The sequence below is a fragment of the Haematobia irritans genome, chromosome 5, assembly GCF_050003625.1.
Source record: "Haematobia irritans isolate KBUSLIRL chromosome 5, ASM5000362v1, whole genome shotgun sequence".
Classification (NCBI taxonomy): Eukaryota; Metazoa; Arthropoda; class Insecta; order Diptera; family Muscidae; genus Haematobia; species Haematobia irritans.
Genome location: NC_134401.1, coordinates 61,138,089 through 61,156,861, shown reverse-complemented (window position 1 = coordinate 61,156,861; position 18,773 = coordinate 61,138,089). Strand labels below are relative to the sequence as shown.

Sequence of the window (18,773 nt, the reverse complement as noted above, 5' to 3'; positions counted from 1 at the left end):
TCACAAAAATAAGTAAATATTTTTCGACAAATGCAAGAAAATTTATTAGGCATAATTAATTTTTTTCAATTGTCAAAGAAAATTTTGTAGTTTGAAGGAAAAACTTGGAGTTAAAAAATGCAAGAATGTCTTTAGTGATATACGAAGTTCATGATGAACGCATTTTTGGTAAAATTTACAAATTTAAAGAAATAATGAACTATTTTGTGGGAAGCGTGAATTTAGTAAATCATTTTGCTTAATTTGAGGATAATTTTTTCCCGTTTTTTAGTTCAATTAACTAACGTACGCAAAAAATTATTAGAGTAAATGAAACTTTCTCCAAACATAATAATTCCATGAACTAAAATAAAGTTAAATTGGCTTTAGTGAAATAGAGAGTTCACTTTTTTTTGAGTGCGGGTAATAGGACCATCGTTATGATAATAGCCTCGGGAGAATATTAAACTGACACTCCATTAATACATCATCATCTGCCAGTGTTGCCAGGTTTGGGGTGTCCCCCCCAAATTTAGGGTTTTTTACACGTTTAGGGGGTAAAAAAATATCTTAGATCTTATAAAGTGGAGCAATTCTCAACAAAATTATGAAAAATTCTGGCATGAATTTTGAGAAAAAAATAAGGGAAGTCAACCCATGTTCTTAAATACAAGCAAGTATGCAATGACATTCTTTTTTAAACGCATCTGTTGAAGGGGCATTTTTAATATTTGGTACAATTAAAAACAAGGTTAGGTTAGGTGGCAGCCCGATGTATCAAGCTCACTTAGACTATTCAGTCCGTTGTGATACCACATTGGTGAACTTCTCCCTTATCACTGCCCGATTCCATGTTAAGCTCAATGTAAAGGTACCTCCTTTTTTATATGCACATTGCAGTGCAACCACTTAGAGAAGCTTTGAAACCCTCAGAAATGTCACCAGCATTACAGAGGTGGGATAATCCACCGCTGAAAACTTTTTGGTGTTCGGTCGAACCAGGAATCGAACCCGAATTTGTGACAAGTGGTGTAATGATTTTATCTAATGATTGTTATTTACTTCAAAAGAAAATTTTTAGCATAAAAAAACTTATTTTCTCTAAAATTTTGTTCCTCAGAAAAAATCTTCTTTCAGTTTATATATTTGTGTTAAATTTAATTTTTAAAGTGTATCACTACAGGATTTTTTAACGAAATTTTGGGTCTTTCTTTGTACTATTTACCTACTTAAAATTTTTGGACCAATTTAGGGGTTTTATCTTAAGATTTGGGGGGAAGAATCAAACATTACCTGGCAACACTGTCATCTGCGTAAAATAATACGAGTGTCGTGGTTAAAGTTTTCTGCAATTGAACGTATCGAACGAATATATGGTGTTACATTTTTGAAGTTTTGCTTCCACACTGAAAAAACAGTGAACCCACCAGGAAGAAAACTTTCCGTTAATTTTAGAAAATTTTAACTAAACAGTATTACAAACGTTGGCATCACGCCGATGTAGTAAAAATAAGTAAATATTTTTCGACAAATTCAAGAAAATTTATTTGACATAACTAAGTTTTTTCACTTGTTAAAGAAAATTTTGTAGTTTGAAGGAAAAACTTGGAGTTCAAAATTGCAAGAATGTCTTTAGTGACATACGAAGTTCATGATGGACGCATTTTTGGTAAAATTTACAAATTTAAAGAAATTCTGAACTATTTTGTGGAAGACACGAATTTAGTTAATCTTTATGCTTCATTTGAGTATATTTTTTTCCTCGGTTTTAATTAATTTAACTAACGTACACAAAAAAATATTAGAGTAAAGGTAACTTTCTCCAAACATAATAATTCCATGAACTAAAATAAAGTTAAATTGGCTTTAGTGGAATAGAGAGTTTATTCCTTCGACAGTTCATTTTATTTTTACATGCTTGATCTACACAGAGCCGAAAATGCAACGACTTTTTATACCCTAAACCATATAGTGGTCAGAGTATAATAACCCAGTAAAAAAAGCGTCGCCAAAAAAGTAATGGAAATGTTCTTTTTGGATCCGGAAGTGGTGCAAAATTGACGCAGAAGCGATGAATTTAACATGGGCTTGTCATAGGACGGAAGTCCTCCATTTCAACAGCCGTTGCACTGAATTTGCATCACTTTTTTAGGTGTGATCCGAATTCAATGTTTTGGATGTGAATTAAGAAATTTTGTGATATTTCACAAATAAATAATTAAATTTTTTTTTATGAGTTTTAATGCATTCTTAAGCTTGTGCGGAACGTTTGGCATCAAATATTTTCAACAATTCGCATTTTTTTCAGAATGGACTTAGCATTTTTTCCGACAAAAGTTAAATGATTTGTAACATTTTATAAATTCTTACTCTGTTTTTAACCTATTTGAAACAAAAAAAAGTTAAAATTACCCATTAAAAGTATTAAAAAACCAAGTTATAAAAAGTTGAATTAAAAGAACTTCCTGGGTAGCTAAAATAAAGAACATCATTGGAAGTGCATCTTCTGGAAGTGCTTTTAAAGTTGTGCCTTTGGAAGAACTTCCAATTTTTTTTGCTGGGAAGTTTGATCGGCCAAAAAATGTGCCTACCAGAAATATTGATTTTAGACCCCATAAAATATATACCGATCGACTCAGAATCACCTCCTGAGTCGATCTAGCGCTTGGTGTCCGTCCGTCCGTCCGTCTGCCCATGTATTTGTTGTTCACAGGATTCCGGTCGCATTTATTAACCGATTTTGATGAAATTTGGTACAGGGTGTTTTTTGGGCACAAGGACGAACGCTATTGAATTTGGAAGAAATCGGATCAAATTTAGATATAGCTCCCATATATATATGTATCGCCCAATTTCGACAAATGGAGTCACGTTGCGCGTTTTTTCAAACGGCTCGTCACCAAATTTGCCAAAAGGTAATCTTTTCCATCGCCCTTCAAGTCTGCAAAATTTTATCCAAATCAGTTCAGATTTAGATATAGCTCTCATATATATGTATCGCCCGATTTTCCCAAATTTGGCCACAAAACCCTTATTTATCAACCGATCTTACCCAAATTTGGCTAAATGTAGTCTTCTATAGCACTAACTATATGTGCAAAAAATCGTCGAAATCGGTTCAGATTTAGATATAGCTCCCATATATATGTATAATATGTATTTATTTATCAACCGATCTTACTCAAAGTTGACTAAATATAATCTTCTATAGCACTAACTATATGTGCAAAAAATCATCGAAATCGGTTCAGATTTAGCTATAGCTCCCATATATATGTACCGACCGATTTTTCTAAATTTGGCCATAAAACCCTTATTTATCAACCGATCTTACCCAAATTTGGCTAAATGTAGTCTTCTATAGCACTAACTATATGTGCAAAAAATCGTCGAAATCGGTTCAGATTTAGATATAGCTCCCATATATATGTATAGCCCGATTTTCCCAAATTTGGCCATAGAACCCTTATTTATTAACCGATCTTACTAAAAGTTGGCTAGATCCAGTCCTCTATAGTACTAACTATATGTGCAAAATTTCATCGAAATCGGTTCAAATTTAGATATAGCTCCCATATATGTATCGCCCGATTTTGAAAAATTAGCCCTTATAACTTTATGTTTGACCATACAGGCCTCATTTCGTAACTAATCTTACTCAAATCTTGCACAAGGTAACCTTTTGTGTTATTAATCAAACCCGCAAAATATTATGCAAATTGGTTCAGATTTAAATATAGCTTCCATATATATGCATAGCTCGATTTTCCCAAATTTGGCCATAGTACTCTTATTTATTAACCAATGTTACTCAAATTTCAAGTTTTGATGTACTAGCCGATCGTACTTATACGTACTTGTAGCTCTTACATAAGAATATTGCTCGATTTTTACAAATTTGTATTTATTACCCACACTAATTTAACGATTTTCTCTTTTTTAATAATGGGCTTAATATTAGTGGCATACTAACTCCGTAGGCGCAATATCAACACAGCCAGTGTTGCTATATGTAGGGGTTTTCTAATATTTAGCGTCTTGTAGGGACGTAGGGCCACAATGTAGGACATTTTCACTCAACACAATTTGTAATAATTTTTACATTTTGGTGGCTCTAGAGGAGGAAATTAGAAGCCGGCAATGCTTGATCTTTAACAATGTGTGGTAAACTTTATTCCTGTAGAAAATTTTTTCCACATTTTATTTCTATAGAACATTTTGTCAAAATTGTATTTCTATAGAAATTTTTTTTAAAATATTATTTCTATAAAAATTTTTCTCAAAATTTTATTTCTGTGGAATTTTTTCTCAAAATTTTATTTCTATAGAATTTATTGTCAAAATTTTATTTCTATAGAAAAATTAATTACAAAAATTTGTTTATAGAAACTTTTTCCACAATTTTATTTTTATAGAGATTTAACAAAACAGATTACTAATTTGGGTAAAATTCTACCAACTGTGGCAACCGTGGTGGCAATACAAATGTATATTCTAAGATATATACGTTGCATATTCATGTTTCACACAAAATAATATTATAATTTTTGAGCTAACAATAAATTGTTGTTACAGAAAATTTTGAAGTTGTTGATATAACAAAATTAGTTGCTAAAGTGAATAAAATCGTAATTGTATTTACAAAATACGTTGTTAGCTCAAATTTAAACATAATTTTAATTGTATTGACAATCAAATTAATTGATATTTTTTTGTGTGTTTAAGATAATAAAGTACTTAGAACCATTTTTGTTTTGTAAAATTTTTTAATTTAACGAAAAATATAGTAGGGAAAATTGTTTGGGAATGTATAGGAAAGTAGGGAACTTTTTTAGTCCTTGTAGGGTAAGCCGAACATTTTCCCTGGCAACATTGACTATGAGCTATAGTCAGATTGACACAAAGCACCCATAGACATGTACCCCTTAATTTTCTTAAATATGCAACTGCGGTTTATCTCCCAGACCTATATGTTACCCCACAAATGCTCATGATTACTAATTCTGTAATGGTGGTTTAGGGTACGATATAGTCGGCCCCGCCCGACTTTCTACTTTACTTACTTGTTTAACCATATAAAATATTCATTGTAAATGTTTGGTAACGAAGTAACAACAATTAACAAGAAACCTAGATAAATTAACCATATATAGGTTAGATTTTATCTGAAAGAGGCAGAGATGAGTACGAAATTAACAAACTTTAAAAAAAAATCATTCGGCTCTGTTGTGTCGATATTTATGAACAGCTTTGTGTTATACGAAGGTCAGTAGTAAGTTACTCGAAGTTGCAACAATTGCGCTTGTCTTTCCTACCACCGCTCTCTTTTTTCTAGCTTCATTGATTGTTGAGTTGTGAAGCAGCTTATCACGGTTAAAAAATTGGGAGCCACCGTGGTGCAATGGTTAGCATGTCCGCCTTGCATACACAAGGTAGTGGGTTCGATTCCTGCTACGACCGAGCACCAAAAATTTTTCAGCGGTGGATTATCCCACCTCAGTAATGCTGGTGACATTTCTGAGGGTTTCAAAGCTTCTCTAAGTGGTTTCACTGCAATGTGGAACGCCGTTCGGACTCGGCCATAAAAAGGAGGTCCCTTGTCATTGAGCTTAACATGGAATCGGGCAGCACTCAGTGATAAGAGCGAAGTTCACCAATGTGGTATCACAATGGACTGAATAGTCTAAGTGAACCTGATACATTGGGCTGCCACCTAACCTAACCTAACTTATGGTTAAAAAAATTAACTATGGAATAGTTAAATTACCTATTGGTATAGTTAAATTAACAATTTGTTATTGTTAAATTCGGATCAACAAGACAATGTTCAAATTAACCTTATATAACGTAGACGCCAAATCATATTTATTTGTGGTTAAATTTACCTTATATAATGTTATTTTTTTCTCTGCGTATTGCATTCAGAAATAAAGGCATACGTGATGTAATTTGGGTGGAAAACCGCTAGTGGCTATCGTTAGAGATCTCCAGCATTTAAATTTTACCGTGTCGCATAGCGTCCAAAAAGTACACGCACTGACAAAAAAAATTGTCACACCAAAGATTTTCTGTCCTTAGCGTCCAAAAGTCGACACACTTTTCAATTAAGTTGTTTTGTTCTTTTAAGTGACTTTAAAATGGCTATCTTGATATCCATGAAAATTTTTAAAATCTTTGGAACCGGACATGCTTTTCTTTCTGTGTAGATTTCACTTATATGGGTCTATGTCGCTGTATAATTACATGTAGGTTTGACCTTTTGCAATCCATGATTGAGGGTACATAAGATTCGGCCTGGTCAAAATTACGCCCGTTACCATTCCGGTGAACTTCCACTCCCACATATGAATTCAAAGGATGCGAAAATGGAGTACTTTCGCCATAAGAATGGTCCTTTATAAAATTCATTGGAGATTATCCAAATTAATACCACTTTTGGATTAGAACATAAGGATAAAAAAAGATTTTCCTGAAAGTTTCTTTTAGCAACAAAATATATTTTCCCATTTTCATTAAAACGTAATCTGTTCTTACACACATAAAATGTAAACAGAAACATGGCCACTTCCGGTTATTGTAATTTCCAAGTGCAGTAATTAATTTCCTTAATTGAAATGGTTGTGATTTTTATGAGTCCCCTTGGCGACCATTTATCAGCTGCTACTGGTTATTCATTAAGTCCACCATGTCTTTGTCACAAAGATGTTGCGCTCACAAATAACAGTGAATTGCCCGAAAAGAAAGTTCAAAATAATCCGAGATTTACAATACGACTACAAGCTAAAGGCATTTGCACCTGGGTGGATTGTACCAAGGCGACGGAGGGCATGACTTAATTACATTTCTCATTTTAAGAACAATAACAAATACACTTGGTCGGTGAGTGTGGTTGCTGGACTACATCCTTTGGCGGAGTTTGAGGATGATGAAGGCCTTCTTAAAATCTTGCCTTATGCAAATACTAGGACCACACAGAATAACGAATTTGGGAATATGGAAAAGTGTGTGTGTGTGTGTGCGTGTGGCTTTGTGCGTGTGAACATACCTGTCATATTCTCGATTATCCTCATCACAGCGGGCATCCTGTAACTCTCGCCAACTTTTTCCATGTCGGCATGTTGTGACCAAAATGATATCACGGCCATTATGCAAATGGAAGAGGGAATTACGTGTCTCAGAGCCAATGCCATGCACGTAGCTGAAATTTACAAAAGAGAAGAAAACAAAAAAGAAGAATACGATTAGGATGGAAGATAAAGACGTTATCAAATTAAAAACATACAAAAAAACTTGTACTAAAACAAAAGACAAAATGTGTGAAAAAGCAACAGCACCAACATTCCATTTAAGAGATCTGCCCTTACTCTCAAAAACCACCCACCCTGGTTGGCTCGACGACAGTTCATTATGAATGAACTGAGTATCTGAAAGCCACAACAAGCTGAATGTCTTTGTTCGGATTTTAACAAAATTAGTTCCCATTTGGTCAATTAATTGGATGGCATCGTGTCAAAGTAGTGGTTAGCTCATTTGTTTGGTGGTAAGATTGTCAACATTTTTGCCTTTTTGAGAGCGCAAGTGTATTCCATATTGGCTTCCGAATAAAGAAAATGGTGTTTGATTTTTGTAGGTCTTATACACAGAAAATAAATTTAAACTATTATTTCAAATGCAAAAATGGATTTATTTATTATTTTTTTTAGTTCTTTATTCAATTAAATTTTCAAGAAATATTTTTATAAAGGTTTTTTTATATTAGACATGTACTTAGTAGATTTTTCCAAATTTTTGAGCTCGAAGAAAAATATTTTATTAATATATTTTATCAGATAATTTTATCTTCCCTTTATTAATCACACTTCCACATGATTTATTTAGTTCTTCTGTTGGGTGCTATATATAAAGAAATATGTTCCCATATACAAATATGTAAAACTTGTAGCACTGTTGATTAAAGCAAAATTCATTAACAGCGACAGCATCATTATTAAATTTTATCTTATGTTAAACTACTCATCAAATGTTATTATGTATTTGTGTTACTTAACATGTTAACATTGATCTATCTGAATATTACTATAGTTATCTCACATATACAATGATAATTTTGTTCATCTCAATTTTATTCTCACATTGAGAGATATTTTTGTTTTGTTGGCATGTTATTCTCACTAAGTAAGTGTACGCTTTTATTTTTGGTAGCTTGACTATGCTACTCATCATAACATTGATTGTTTTTGGATTCTGATATTTTGTTAGTTGCATATGCTTCTCTTATGATAGATTTGACCCAAACACCTGTAAAGTTAGAAACTCAGAGTTTAGCTTGGTGCATAATCAAAATAAACAAGAAGAAAAGCGGAAAACAACGTTTGTTTCATTTCGGAAAGCAAACTTAGAAAAATATAACATTATATTTGCAAAGTCATAAGAAGACCTGGTGTCTATTGTGGCCTGTATTCTGATGGCTTGTACTGACGATTCTGTCTTACTTAGTCTAAGAAATAAAATTTAAAATCTTTATAAAATTATAATATTGAGAAGATTGATCCCCTTTAAAATTTAAGGAGATTTGTCACCGTACAAGCTGACCCGATATTAGACTTCTACAAAATATACAGACTTAAAATTATATTAGGTTAAAGTGGCAGCCCATTTATTTTCAGGCTCGCTTAGACTATATACTCCATTGTGATACCACATTAACTAAAAGTACCTATTACCTATGGGCACTTCTAGTTTTAACCGCTGAAACTACTGGATTATTTTCTTCGCTTGAATCAACCAGATTGTTCCAAAAACAGTAGAAGACTGCTTAAGTTAACATTTTCGAGGTCCGCCAGTAATCTAAAGCTGTATGCTCCCAAAATTCGCTTACACGCAGAGAAGAAACATAATTGTCACAATCCTATTCGAAGAGCAAACTAATATGATAGGAGCTATTTTTGCGGGAACCATGTAACATTTTCACCTGCAACCATGATGGCTCAGTGAACATGGTTCTAAGAAAAATAAAATTGTCCTCATCTAAAATGTTATAAAAAGAATTTTGTTTCCATTAAAAGACAACGGTCACGATCTAAAATGTTATGGTATTCATTAACAATGTTTTTCTCCTAGATAAAAGAACATGGTCTCAACCTAAAATGTTTTGATCTTTATGAAAAAACTTTTTGCATCGTCGAAAAAAGGACGCCACTTGAGAAAAGAAACCACAAAATTAACTTTATTTATTTGTTTTTATTTATTTATAAACTAATTCATTGTTAATTTGCATTTACTATATCGCGCAAGCAAACATCACATATTTTTACACACTCTATTTTGGTTTAATTTCAACAATAAGTAATCATTCCAAATTTACTTCGTGCCCATCAAATGTACCAATCCAGACATAATGTAACTGCAAATAAAAATAAATTATACCATATTCTTTTCGCTGCAAAAAAATTATATGGTCACGAAAACAATGTACATGGTCTTTACGGCCATGTAATGGTTCTAGACATGTATATACGTAACCTATAAAAATACTTTTCTCTCTGCAAAAAAGTAAAAAAAATTGAATTGTCAGGTACATGATTTTCCCGACCATGTAATGGTCTCAAATTCTACCATTTAAATAATAGAACTTGAGAACCATTTAAATGCTTATTGCCAACATATATTTTTCTCCGCTCGAAAATGATTTTTACAAAGACAAAAAATATGGTTTTCGCGACAATTACATGCTCTATATAAGCATTAAATGGATGCGGCAACCATGTCCAAACATGTTTTTTCTGTGCGTGTACACATAATGCAGGACATTCACACAAGAAGTGTTTAATTGATTCCTTTTCTTCTGCATTATGACAGCTCATGCAGTAGTCATTATACTTCGCACCAATAGTTTTTGCAACTTAAAATTAAGGACTTAAAATTAAAGTCGGCTAATGACTGCACTGAAAAAAATTTTTACGTGATATTAAAAATTACGCAACTTAAATTTTAGGATGTGCAATTTACAAAATATCAAGGACAAATTTCTTTAAAATAATTAAATTTTAATTAAAATAAAGTTTATAATCTTTGTTTCAAAAATTTTTTTCATTAAATTTAGGACACACATTTTGTAAATTTACGACCCTCCGTTATAGGCTAATTTTCCTTAAAGTAAAGAAACACATTTTTGTTTTAAAGAAATTGTCCTTAAATTAATATTGAAACTTTAGATTTAAGATAAAAACGCTTCAAATATAGGCTAAGGTTTATTTTGAGGATTTAGGGTCTTTGGTTTAAAGTTTTTTTTTTTTTTTGAATTAGAAAACATTTTTTACTTTGAAGTATCCGTTATAATTTGGATTTTTAAACTGACATTTGTTTGTACGTGAGTACTTTTATTAATAAACCGCGAGAAGAGATTGAAAATTTGATAAATGATATCTGTATCCTAATTTTAATTTTATTGGTCCTAGATATAAAGCCAGATAGGTCGCTAAAAAAATTCTTTATTTTAAAGAAGCCGCATCTTTGGCTCGGAATCAATACCAAAATCCTTAAGGGAAGACAAAATCTTTGGATCCAAGTAAAGTTTTTGTTGATTGTGGGGTGGAATACAATGCTAGTAAAACAAAATATGGAAATAATTAAATCTAAAGGAATTTTTAGGCAAATTCGCAAAAGTGCATTTATGAGTTATCGGTCGATAGATAAATAGAGTATTAGGGGTATGGAAACTTTGAGTCATTTGAACAAGTTTTCGATTTAGCAGTGACGAAAATGTCATTTGCCCAAATTGGAAAAACATATATATTGGAGCGATATGTAAATCTGAACTGATTTTAACCAAATTTGGCATGTTGCAAAGTCAATTCTACTTTCTATGCAAAATTTCTTGACCTCCGCGGTTCTATAAGTGTAAATCGGGCGAAAGATATATTTGGGATCTATAACTAAGGACGTTTTCTCTTCGCAAAAAATATGTTGTCATGGTGTTACATTACTTTTTCCCTCATTGTATTTTCATCCAAATTAGAGTGTCATTTCAAAGTTATTGCTAATTCATAATATTGTGAGGGATACTGGACCCAAAAGCTATGACTGTGTCCTTGATATTTTGAAATCAATTTTCCCCAATCGAAATCGCCATAAATCTGAACCAATTGTAAACTTTAACGACAATATAAGTTTCCAAATTCCGATTCGGCTTCAAGTAGGAATTATTCTAAGTTTTAAGTAAAATAAAGTGATAAAAAACGTGTCCTATCATTTTGTTTAAAGTTTGAACTTTTCAGAGGGATAGAAAAACTGTAACGTTAGTAACGTTTGACACACCAGCTTTCCAAACGTTTAATTGTTTGCTGCTAATAAGTTCAAAAAACAAACCAAAAAGATTTACGAAAATATAAAAGACCCAAATCGGACGGGGCCGACTCTTTAAATATCACCACACGCATAGAACGAGTACGATCACCTCAAACTTGTTTCAAGAGCATAATGTTACATTTTAACGTGGAAATAATCGCAATCTGTAAATGAATTGTCACTTAATTCAAATACAAACTCATTTGGTTTAAAAACAGTTTCCATTTATGTAAGTAAAGGATTCACATTTACATTTATTTAATAAACAAAAGAATAAGAAAACAGCCAGCAATAATTAGAATTCAAATATAACACCTAACTGGTACATTATATTCAAAGCGGAAGAACCAACAACTAAAACGTATAAGAGACCATAAAAGAACAACAAAAATAACAGCAAATGAATTCATAATTAATGTATGTACGAAAGGCGGCTGTGAAATTAACGCTTAAATAAAACATGAAGCTGGCACAATGGGAGTTGAGAGTAGACAGATGTTAAATAGAGTCACTGACGGTAAACGGTTCTGCATATAATAGTTGTGTTCCTTTACTTTACCCGTAGTAAAAAGTAGTAGAAGGGAGAAATATTGAAAATCCCCTCAGAGTTCAAAATTTGTTAAATGTACGGGAACGAAAATATAGTAAAAAAATAGTAAAAATGACAAATAAAAAACAAAAAAAGTATTGCGATTTGAATAAATATCTTTTAAAACATGGAAACAGGTAAGTTAAATACTTTTATATCGCAATTATTTTAACAAATGGCAGATTTTTTGTAGGAAACGTATTGCGATGGATCGGATTTCCCTTATATGCAGCAGAAAGCAAATGTGGAAGGAAGCTCCAACAAAATTCTTGCTGGAAAAGCTAGAGAAGCATTATCCCAATGTTGCCAAAAATATTTATTTAAGAAATAAAAGGGAGCTATGTGCAAAATTTAAAATCAAAGTAACCTCTGCTTAATGCTTATCTAGAGCATGTAATTGCCGCGAAAACCATGTAAAGGGTGATTCTTTTGAGGTTAGGATTTTCATGCATTAGTATTTGACAGATCACGTGGGATTTCAGACATGGTGTCAAAGAGAAAGATGCTCAGTATGCTTTGACATTTCATCATGAATAGACTTACTAACGAGCAACGCTTGCAAATCATTGAATTTTATTACCAAAATCAGTGTTCGGTTCGAAATGTGTTTATCGACAAATTTTGTTCAGCGATGAGGCTCATTTCTGGTTGAATGGCTACGTAAATAAGCAAAATTGCCGCATTTGGAGTGAAGAGCAACCAGAAGCCGTTCAAGAACTGCCCATGCATCCCGAAAAATGCACTGTTTGGTGTGGTTTGTACGCTGGTGGAATCATTGGACCGTATTTGTTCAAAGATGCTGTTGGACGCAACGTTACGGTGAATGGCGATCGCTATCGTTCGATGCTAACAAACTTTTTGTTGCCAAAAATGGAAGAACTGAACTTGGTTGACATGTGGTTTCAACAAGATGGCGCTACATGCCACACAGCTCGCGATTCTATGGCCATTTTGAGGGAAAACTTCGGAGAACAATTCATCTCAAGAAATGGACCGGTAAGTTGGCCACCAAGATCATGCGATTTGACGCCTTTAGACTATTTTTTGTGGGGCTACGTCAAGTCTAAAGTCTACAGAAATAAGCCAGCAACTATTCCAGCTTTGGAAGACAACATTTCCGAAGAAATTCGGGCTATTCCGGCCGAAATGCTCGAAAAAGTTGCCCAAAATTGGACTTTCCGAATGGACCACCTAAGACGCAGCCGCGGTCAACATTTAAATGAAATTATCTTCAAAAAGTAAATGTCATGGACCAATCTAACGTTTCAAATAAAGAACCGATGAGATTTTGCAAATTTTATGCGTTTTAAAAAAAAAAAAAAGTTATCAAGCTCTTAACAAATCACCCTTTATTTTGTCTTTGTAAAAATAGTTTTCGAGCGGAGAAAAATGTATGGTGGCAATAAGCATTTGAATGGTTATCAAATACCGCAAACATGTTCTATCATTCAAATGATAGAATTTGCGACTATTAAATGGTCGGGAAAATCATGTACCTGACCATTCCATTTTTTTTTACTTTTTTACAGGGAAAAAAGTATTTTTATAGGTTAAGTATAGATATGTCTAGAACCATTACATGGCCATAAAGACCATTTACATTTTTTTCGTGACCATTGAATTTTTTAACTTTTTTGCAGCGAAAAGAATTTTATAAAAACATTGAGCAGGTACACACGATTTTCATTTTGCGCGTCAATCGTGTGTTGGCTGCTTCTTGGAATGGACGGAGAATACGGAATTATTGTGTTTTGTGTTAATTTATTTATTCATAAGTGGCACGTGGTTTTATGTGAACACAAAAAAGGAAAGTGTAATTGAAAAATATACCTGTTTTTTGTTCTGCATTTTGCTATATGGATCATTTATTTTTATTTGCAGTTACACGATGTCTGCGTTTGTACATTTGATGGGCACACGATCTAAATATGGAATGATTATTTATTGTTGAAATTGAAATAAAATAGTGTGTGTAAAAATATGTGATGTTTGCTTGCACGACATTATAAATACAAATAAACAATGAATTAGTTTATAAATAAATAAAAACAAATAAATAAAGTTAATTTTGTGCTTTCTTTTCTCAAGTGGCGTCCTTTTTTCGACGATGAAAAAAGTTTTTTCATAAAGATCAAAACATTTTATGTTGTGACCATGTTCTTTTAACTAGAAGAAATACATTTTGAATGATTCTAGGAAAAATATTTTAATTTATTTGTTTTTTTGACTGTTTTCTTCATGTGCTGCCAAAGTCCTTTAAAATGCGTTAACCACAACTTATATTTCCAAATTCAGACTGAATTGAAAAATATATTGTATTTTTTGATGGCGTTTTTGCTTTGTAATGAAGATAAAAAAGTCAACGAACTTAAAGTCTATTTCATTAATTTTGAAGAATTTTCAAGAATTATTAAATCCAAGTTGATCTTAGTCAAACGAATATTTCTTTCATTGACCAATTTTCAACTTGAATCAACTAACTATAAGAACAAAACGACTTCATTTAAAAGTTTATCGACTTTTGGACAAGGAAAACATCTTTATATCAGAGAAATGCATCTACACTCAAAAAAAGTTTACTTGGATCCGAGCCAAAGATGCGAAATTTTTAACAACCTATCTGGCTTTAAATCTAGGACCAATAACATGAAAATTGGGAAACAGATCTCATTGATCAACTTTTCATTCTCTTTTCGCGGTTTATTAATAAGGGTACTCGCACAAACAAATGTCAGTTTAAAAATCCAAATTATAACGGATACTTCAAAGTAACGGGTACTTCAAAGTAAAACATGTTTTCTTAATTCCAAAAAAAAACTTTAAACCAAAGACGCTAAATCCTCAAAATAAGTCTTAGCCTATATTTGAAGCGTTTTTATCTTAAATCTAAAGTTTCAATATTTCCGTTCATTTAGGAAGAATTTCTTTAAATCAAAAGTATGTTTCTTTAATTTAAGGAAAATCTGCCTTAGTTCAACGAAAAGCGACTTTAACGAGGGAAGAAAAGTTACAAAATTTGTGTCCTAAATTTAATGGAAAAAATTTTGAAGCAAAGATTATAAACTTTATTTTAATTAAAATTGCATTATTTTAAAAAAATTTGTCCTTAATATTTTGTAAATTTCGCATCCCAAAATTTAGGTTGGGTAATCTTTAATATCTCGTAAATATTTTTTTCAGTGTATGCTAAGCAAAATTTGCCTTGCCTTTGGAAACAACGAATCCTAAACTCTCGTTTTGGTTACACAATTTGCATGAATTCAGATTTAGTAACTTAAATATTAAGCCTATTTTGTTTATGTTGGAGAAATCAGTAAAGTAATATTTTCCTCTTGCACCATTTAAATATTTGTAATTCCTGGAAATACTTTCTGATTTTCGATCAAGATAGTGTCGGAGGATTTCTATTTTTTTTATCTTAAAACTTCTGATTCGAAGAGCCCCCATTCATTTCTATTTGCTGCCGGTCACAAAAAAAAACTTAGATTTTGGATAATTGTTTTTAGATTCGAAACCCAAAACACCCCCTCTTGCATTCGAACATGACTTTTTTCAATGCGTTCCAAGTGAAGACCTAAACTATAAAGGCGACTGTTTTCTAGAACACTGTCTAGCACCAACACATAATTTGGTGTAAAACTTGATAATTTAAGTAACACTGAAGATTGTCAACTTCTTCAACACTGAAAAAACAGTGAACCCACCAGGAAGAAAACTTTTGATTAATTTTAGAACATTTTGAATAGTTTTAGAAACTTTTAACTAAACAGTATTACAAGCGCTGGCATCACGCCGATATCACAAAAATAAGTAAAGATTTTTCGACAAATTCAAGAAAATTTATTAGACATAAATATTTTTTTTTCACTTTTTAAAGAAAATTTTGTAGTTTGAAGGAAAAAATTGGAGTTCAAAATTGCAAGAATGTCTTTAGTGACATACGAAGTTCATGATGGACGCTGTTGTAGTAAAATTTACAAATTTTAAGAAATAATGAACTATTTTGTGAGAAGTACGAATTTAGTAAAATTTTTTACTTCATTTGCGTATAATTTTTTTCCGTCTTTTAGTTCATTTAACTAACGTATGTAACAAATGTTTAGAGTACATGAAACTTTCTCCAAATATAATAAATTCATGAACTAAAATATAGTTAAATTGGCTTTAGTGAAATAGTGAGTTCACTTTTTTTGAGTGAAAAGAGGAAAATCCCCAAACACACATGCACATTCCATTTTTTGTGAAAACTAATTTTTTTACTGCCAACTAGGTTAGCCCATGTACTTTTTAGGGCCATTTTCGATTGGATGGTCCATTTTACTATATACACTCAAAAAAGTGAATCCATTATTTCACTAAAGCCGATTTAATTATATTTTAGTTCATGGAATTATTACGTTTTAGGAAAGTTTCCATGACTTATAATCAGTTTTTTCGTACGTTAGTTAAATTAACTAAATCAGAGGAGAAAATTGTACACAAATGAAGCATAAATAGTAACTAAATTCGTGTCTCCCCTAATCTTAAATTTTGTAAATTTTACCAATAATGAGTCCACGATTAAGATCGTATGATACTAAAGACACTTTTGCAATATTTAACTCCAATTTTTTCTTTCAAACTTGGAAATTTTCTTTAACAAGTGAAAAAAAATTAATACACCCAGAAAAAAGTGACCACTTCTTTAAGTTAAAACGAACTCATTGTGAAGAAAGTTGAACTTCGTATAGCGCCAAAGACATTTTTAATTGTTTGAACGATGTGATTTTCGTAGAAATTAGGTATAATGCATTCCATATATTAGTTTACATTTTCCTATATTTATGTACCACTATACTACAGAATGAAAAAAATTAACTGATTTGAATTCATATATGGAATGATTTTATTGAAATTTTTTCATTCATTTGGACAAATCTTACATATTTGTGGTAAAACTTTTACTTCATAATTAGAACTGCTTGCCTTCGTTTTTAAATACAATTTTATTTATTTATATAAGCAATTTTATCTTCAATAAAATACATGTTTTATTAATATATTGAATATATTTATTAAGAATCAACAGCATCGACTGTCCTTGAAATATTAGTTTATTGTTCCACTATTTCCAATTTCCATGTGATATTATCAACTGTAAAACGCACCTTTTCATCTTCTTCTTGTACTTTTCACTTTTAATAAGCTGCTTCCTAACGATTTTGTCCTCCTTTCACAATTTCAATACCTACAAATATAAAAAATGATAAAACATTTTTGTTACAAAAGGTTAGCGTCACTGAATATTACCTGATATTTGAAGATTCCAAAATGAAGACAAATGAAAGGGTTGTTATTCTGCTGGTGTTTTCTTCCTTTATACACCGTCACGATATTGATAGATTTATTTTCAAAAAACGTAAAATTTTCTCACTAATTTAAAATAACAAATATTGTATATTTTATTTGCTATTTATTATATTATTTTACCATATTATTTTTTAACAATCTCTCCGTATACCACAACAACGCGATTCCAACTAAAAACAAGTATATACGGCCGTAAGTTCGGCCAGGCCGAAGCTTATGTACCCTCCATCATGGATTGCGTAGAAACTTCTTCTAAACACTGCCATCCACAATCGAATTACTTAAGTTGCGGTAACGCTTGCCGATGGCAAGGTATCTTAAAACCTCCTAACACCATCTTCTAAATTGTATGTAAGTCCATACGTGGTATATATTGAATCAAAAAAGATCGATCCAATACGTATATAATTCAGTTTGACAAAGTAGACATAACATTTTGACAAAATTTTCTATAGAAATAAAATTTTCACAAAATTTTCTATAGAAATAAAAATTTTGACAAAATATTCTATAGAAAGAAAATTTTGACAAAAATTTCTACAGAAATAAAATTTTAACAAAATTTTTATAGAAATAAACTTTTGACAAAATTTTCTATAGAAATAAACTCTTCGTAGATTATTTGTGGCTCGAGTGGCAACCATGATTATGAACCGAATAAAATTTGAACAAAATTTTCTATAAAAATAAAATTTTGACAAAGATGGAAATTTTATTATGAACCGAATATAATTTTAATAAATTTTTCTCTAGAAATAAAATTTTGACAAAATTTTCTATAGAAATAAAATTTTGACAAAATTTTCTATAGAAATAAAATTTTGGTAGATTATTTGTGGCTCGAGTGGCAACCATGATTATGAACCGATATAGACCAATTTTTGTGTGATTGGACCAATTTTGGTATGGTTGTTAGCGACCATATACTAAAACCACGTTCCTAATTTGAACCGGATCGGATGAATTTTGCTCCTCCAAGAGGCTCCGGAGGTCAAATCTGTAGAACGTTTTATGTGGGGGCTATATAATTATGGACCGATATGGACCAATTCTGGCACAGTTGTTAAAGATCATATACTAACACCATGTTCCAAATTACAACCGGCTTGGATGAAATTTGCTTCTCTTGGAGACTTCGCAAGCCAAATCTGGGGATCGGTTTATATGGGGGCTATATATAATTATGAACCGATGTGGACCAATTTTTGCATGGTTGTTAGAGACCATATACCAACACCATGTACAAAATTTCAGCCGGATCGGATGAAATATGCTTCTGTTAGAGGCTCCACAAGCCAAATTTGAGGGTCCCTTTATATGGGGGCTATACGTAAAAGTGGACCGATATGGCCCATTTTCAATACCGTCCGACCTACATCGATAACAACTACTTGTGCCAAGTTTCAAGTCGATAGCTTGTTTCGTTCGGAAGTTAGCGTGATTTCAACAGACGGACGGACGGACGGACGGACGGACGGACATGCTTAGATCGACTCAGAATTTCACCACG

At 31.9% G+C, this 18,773-nt stretch overlaps 1 protein-coding gene across 1 annotated transcript in view; it reads right to left on the bottom strand.

The window, feature by feature from the left end:
• ttv (exostosin glycosyltransferase 1 ttv) overlaps positions 1 to 18,773 on the bottom strand; it is a 441,491-nt gene that overhangs the window by 309,458 nt on the left and 113,260 nt on the right. Inside the window, 1 exon segment of the mRNA XM_075312971.1 lies at positions 7,025 to 7,177. Coding sequence (XP_075169086.1) covers positions 7,025 to 7,177 — 153 coding nt within the window.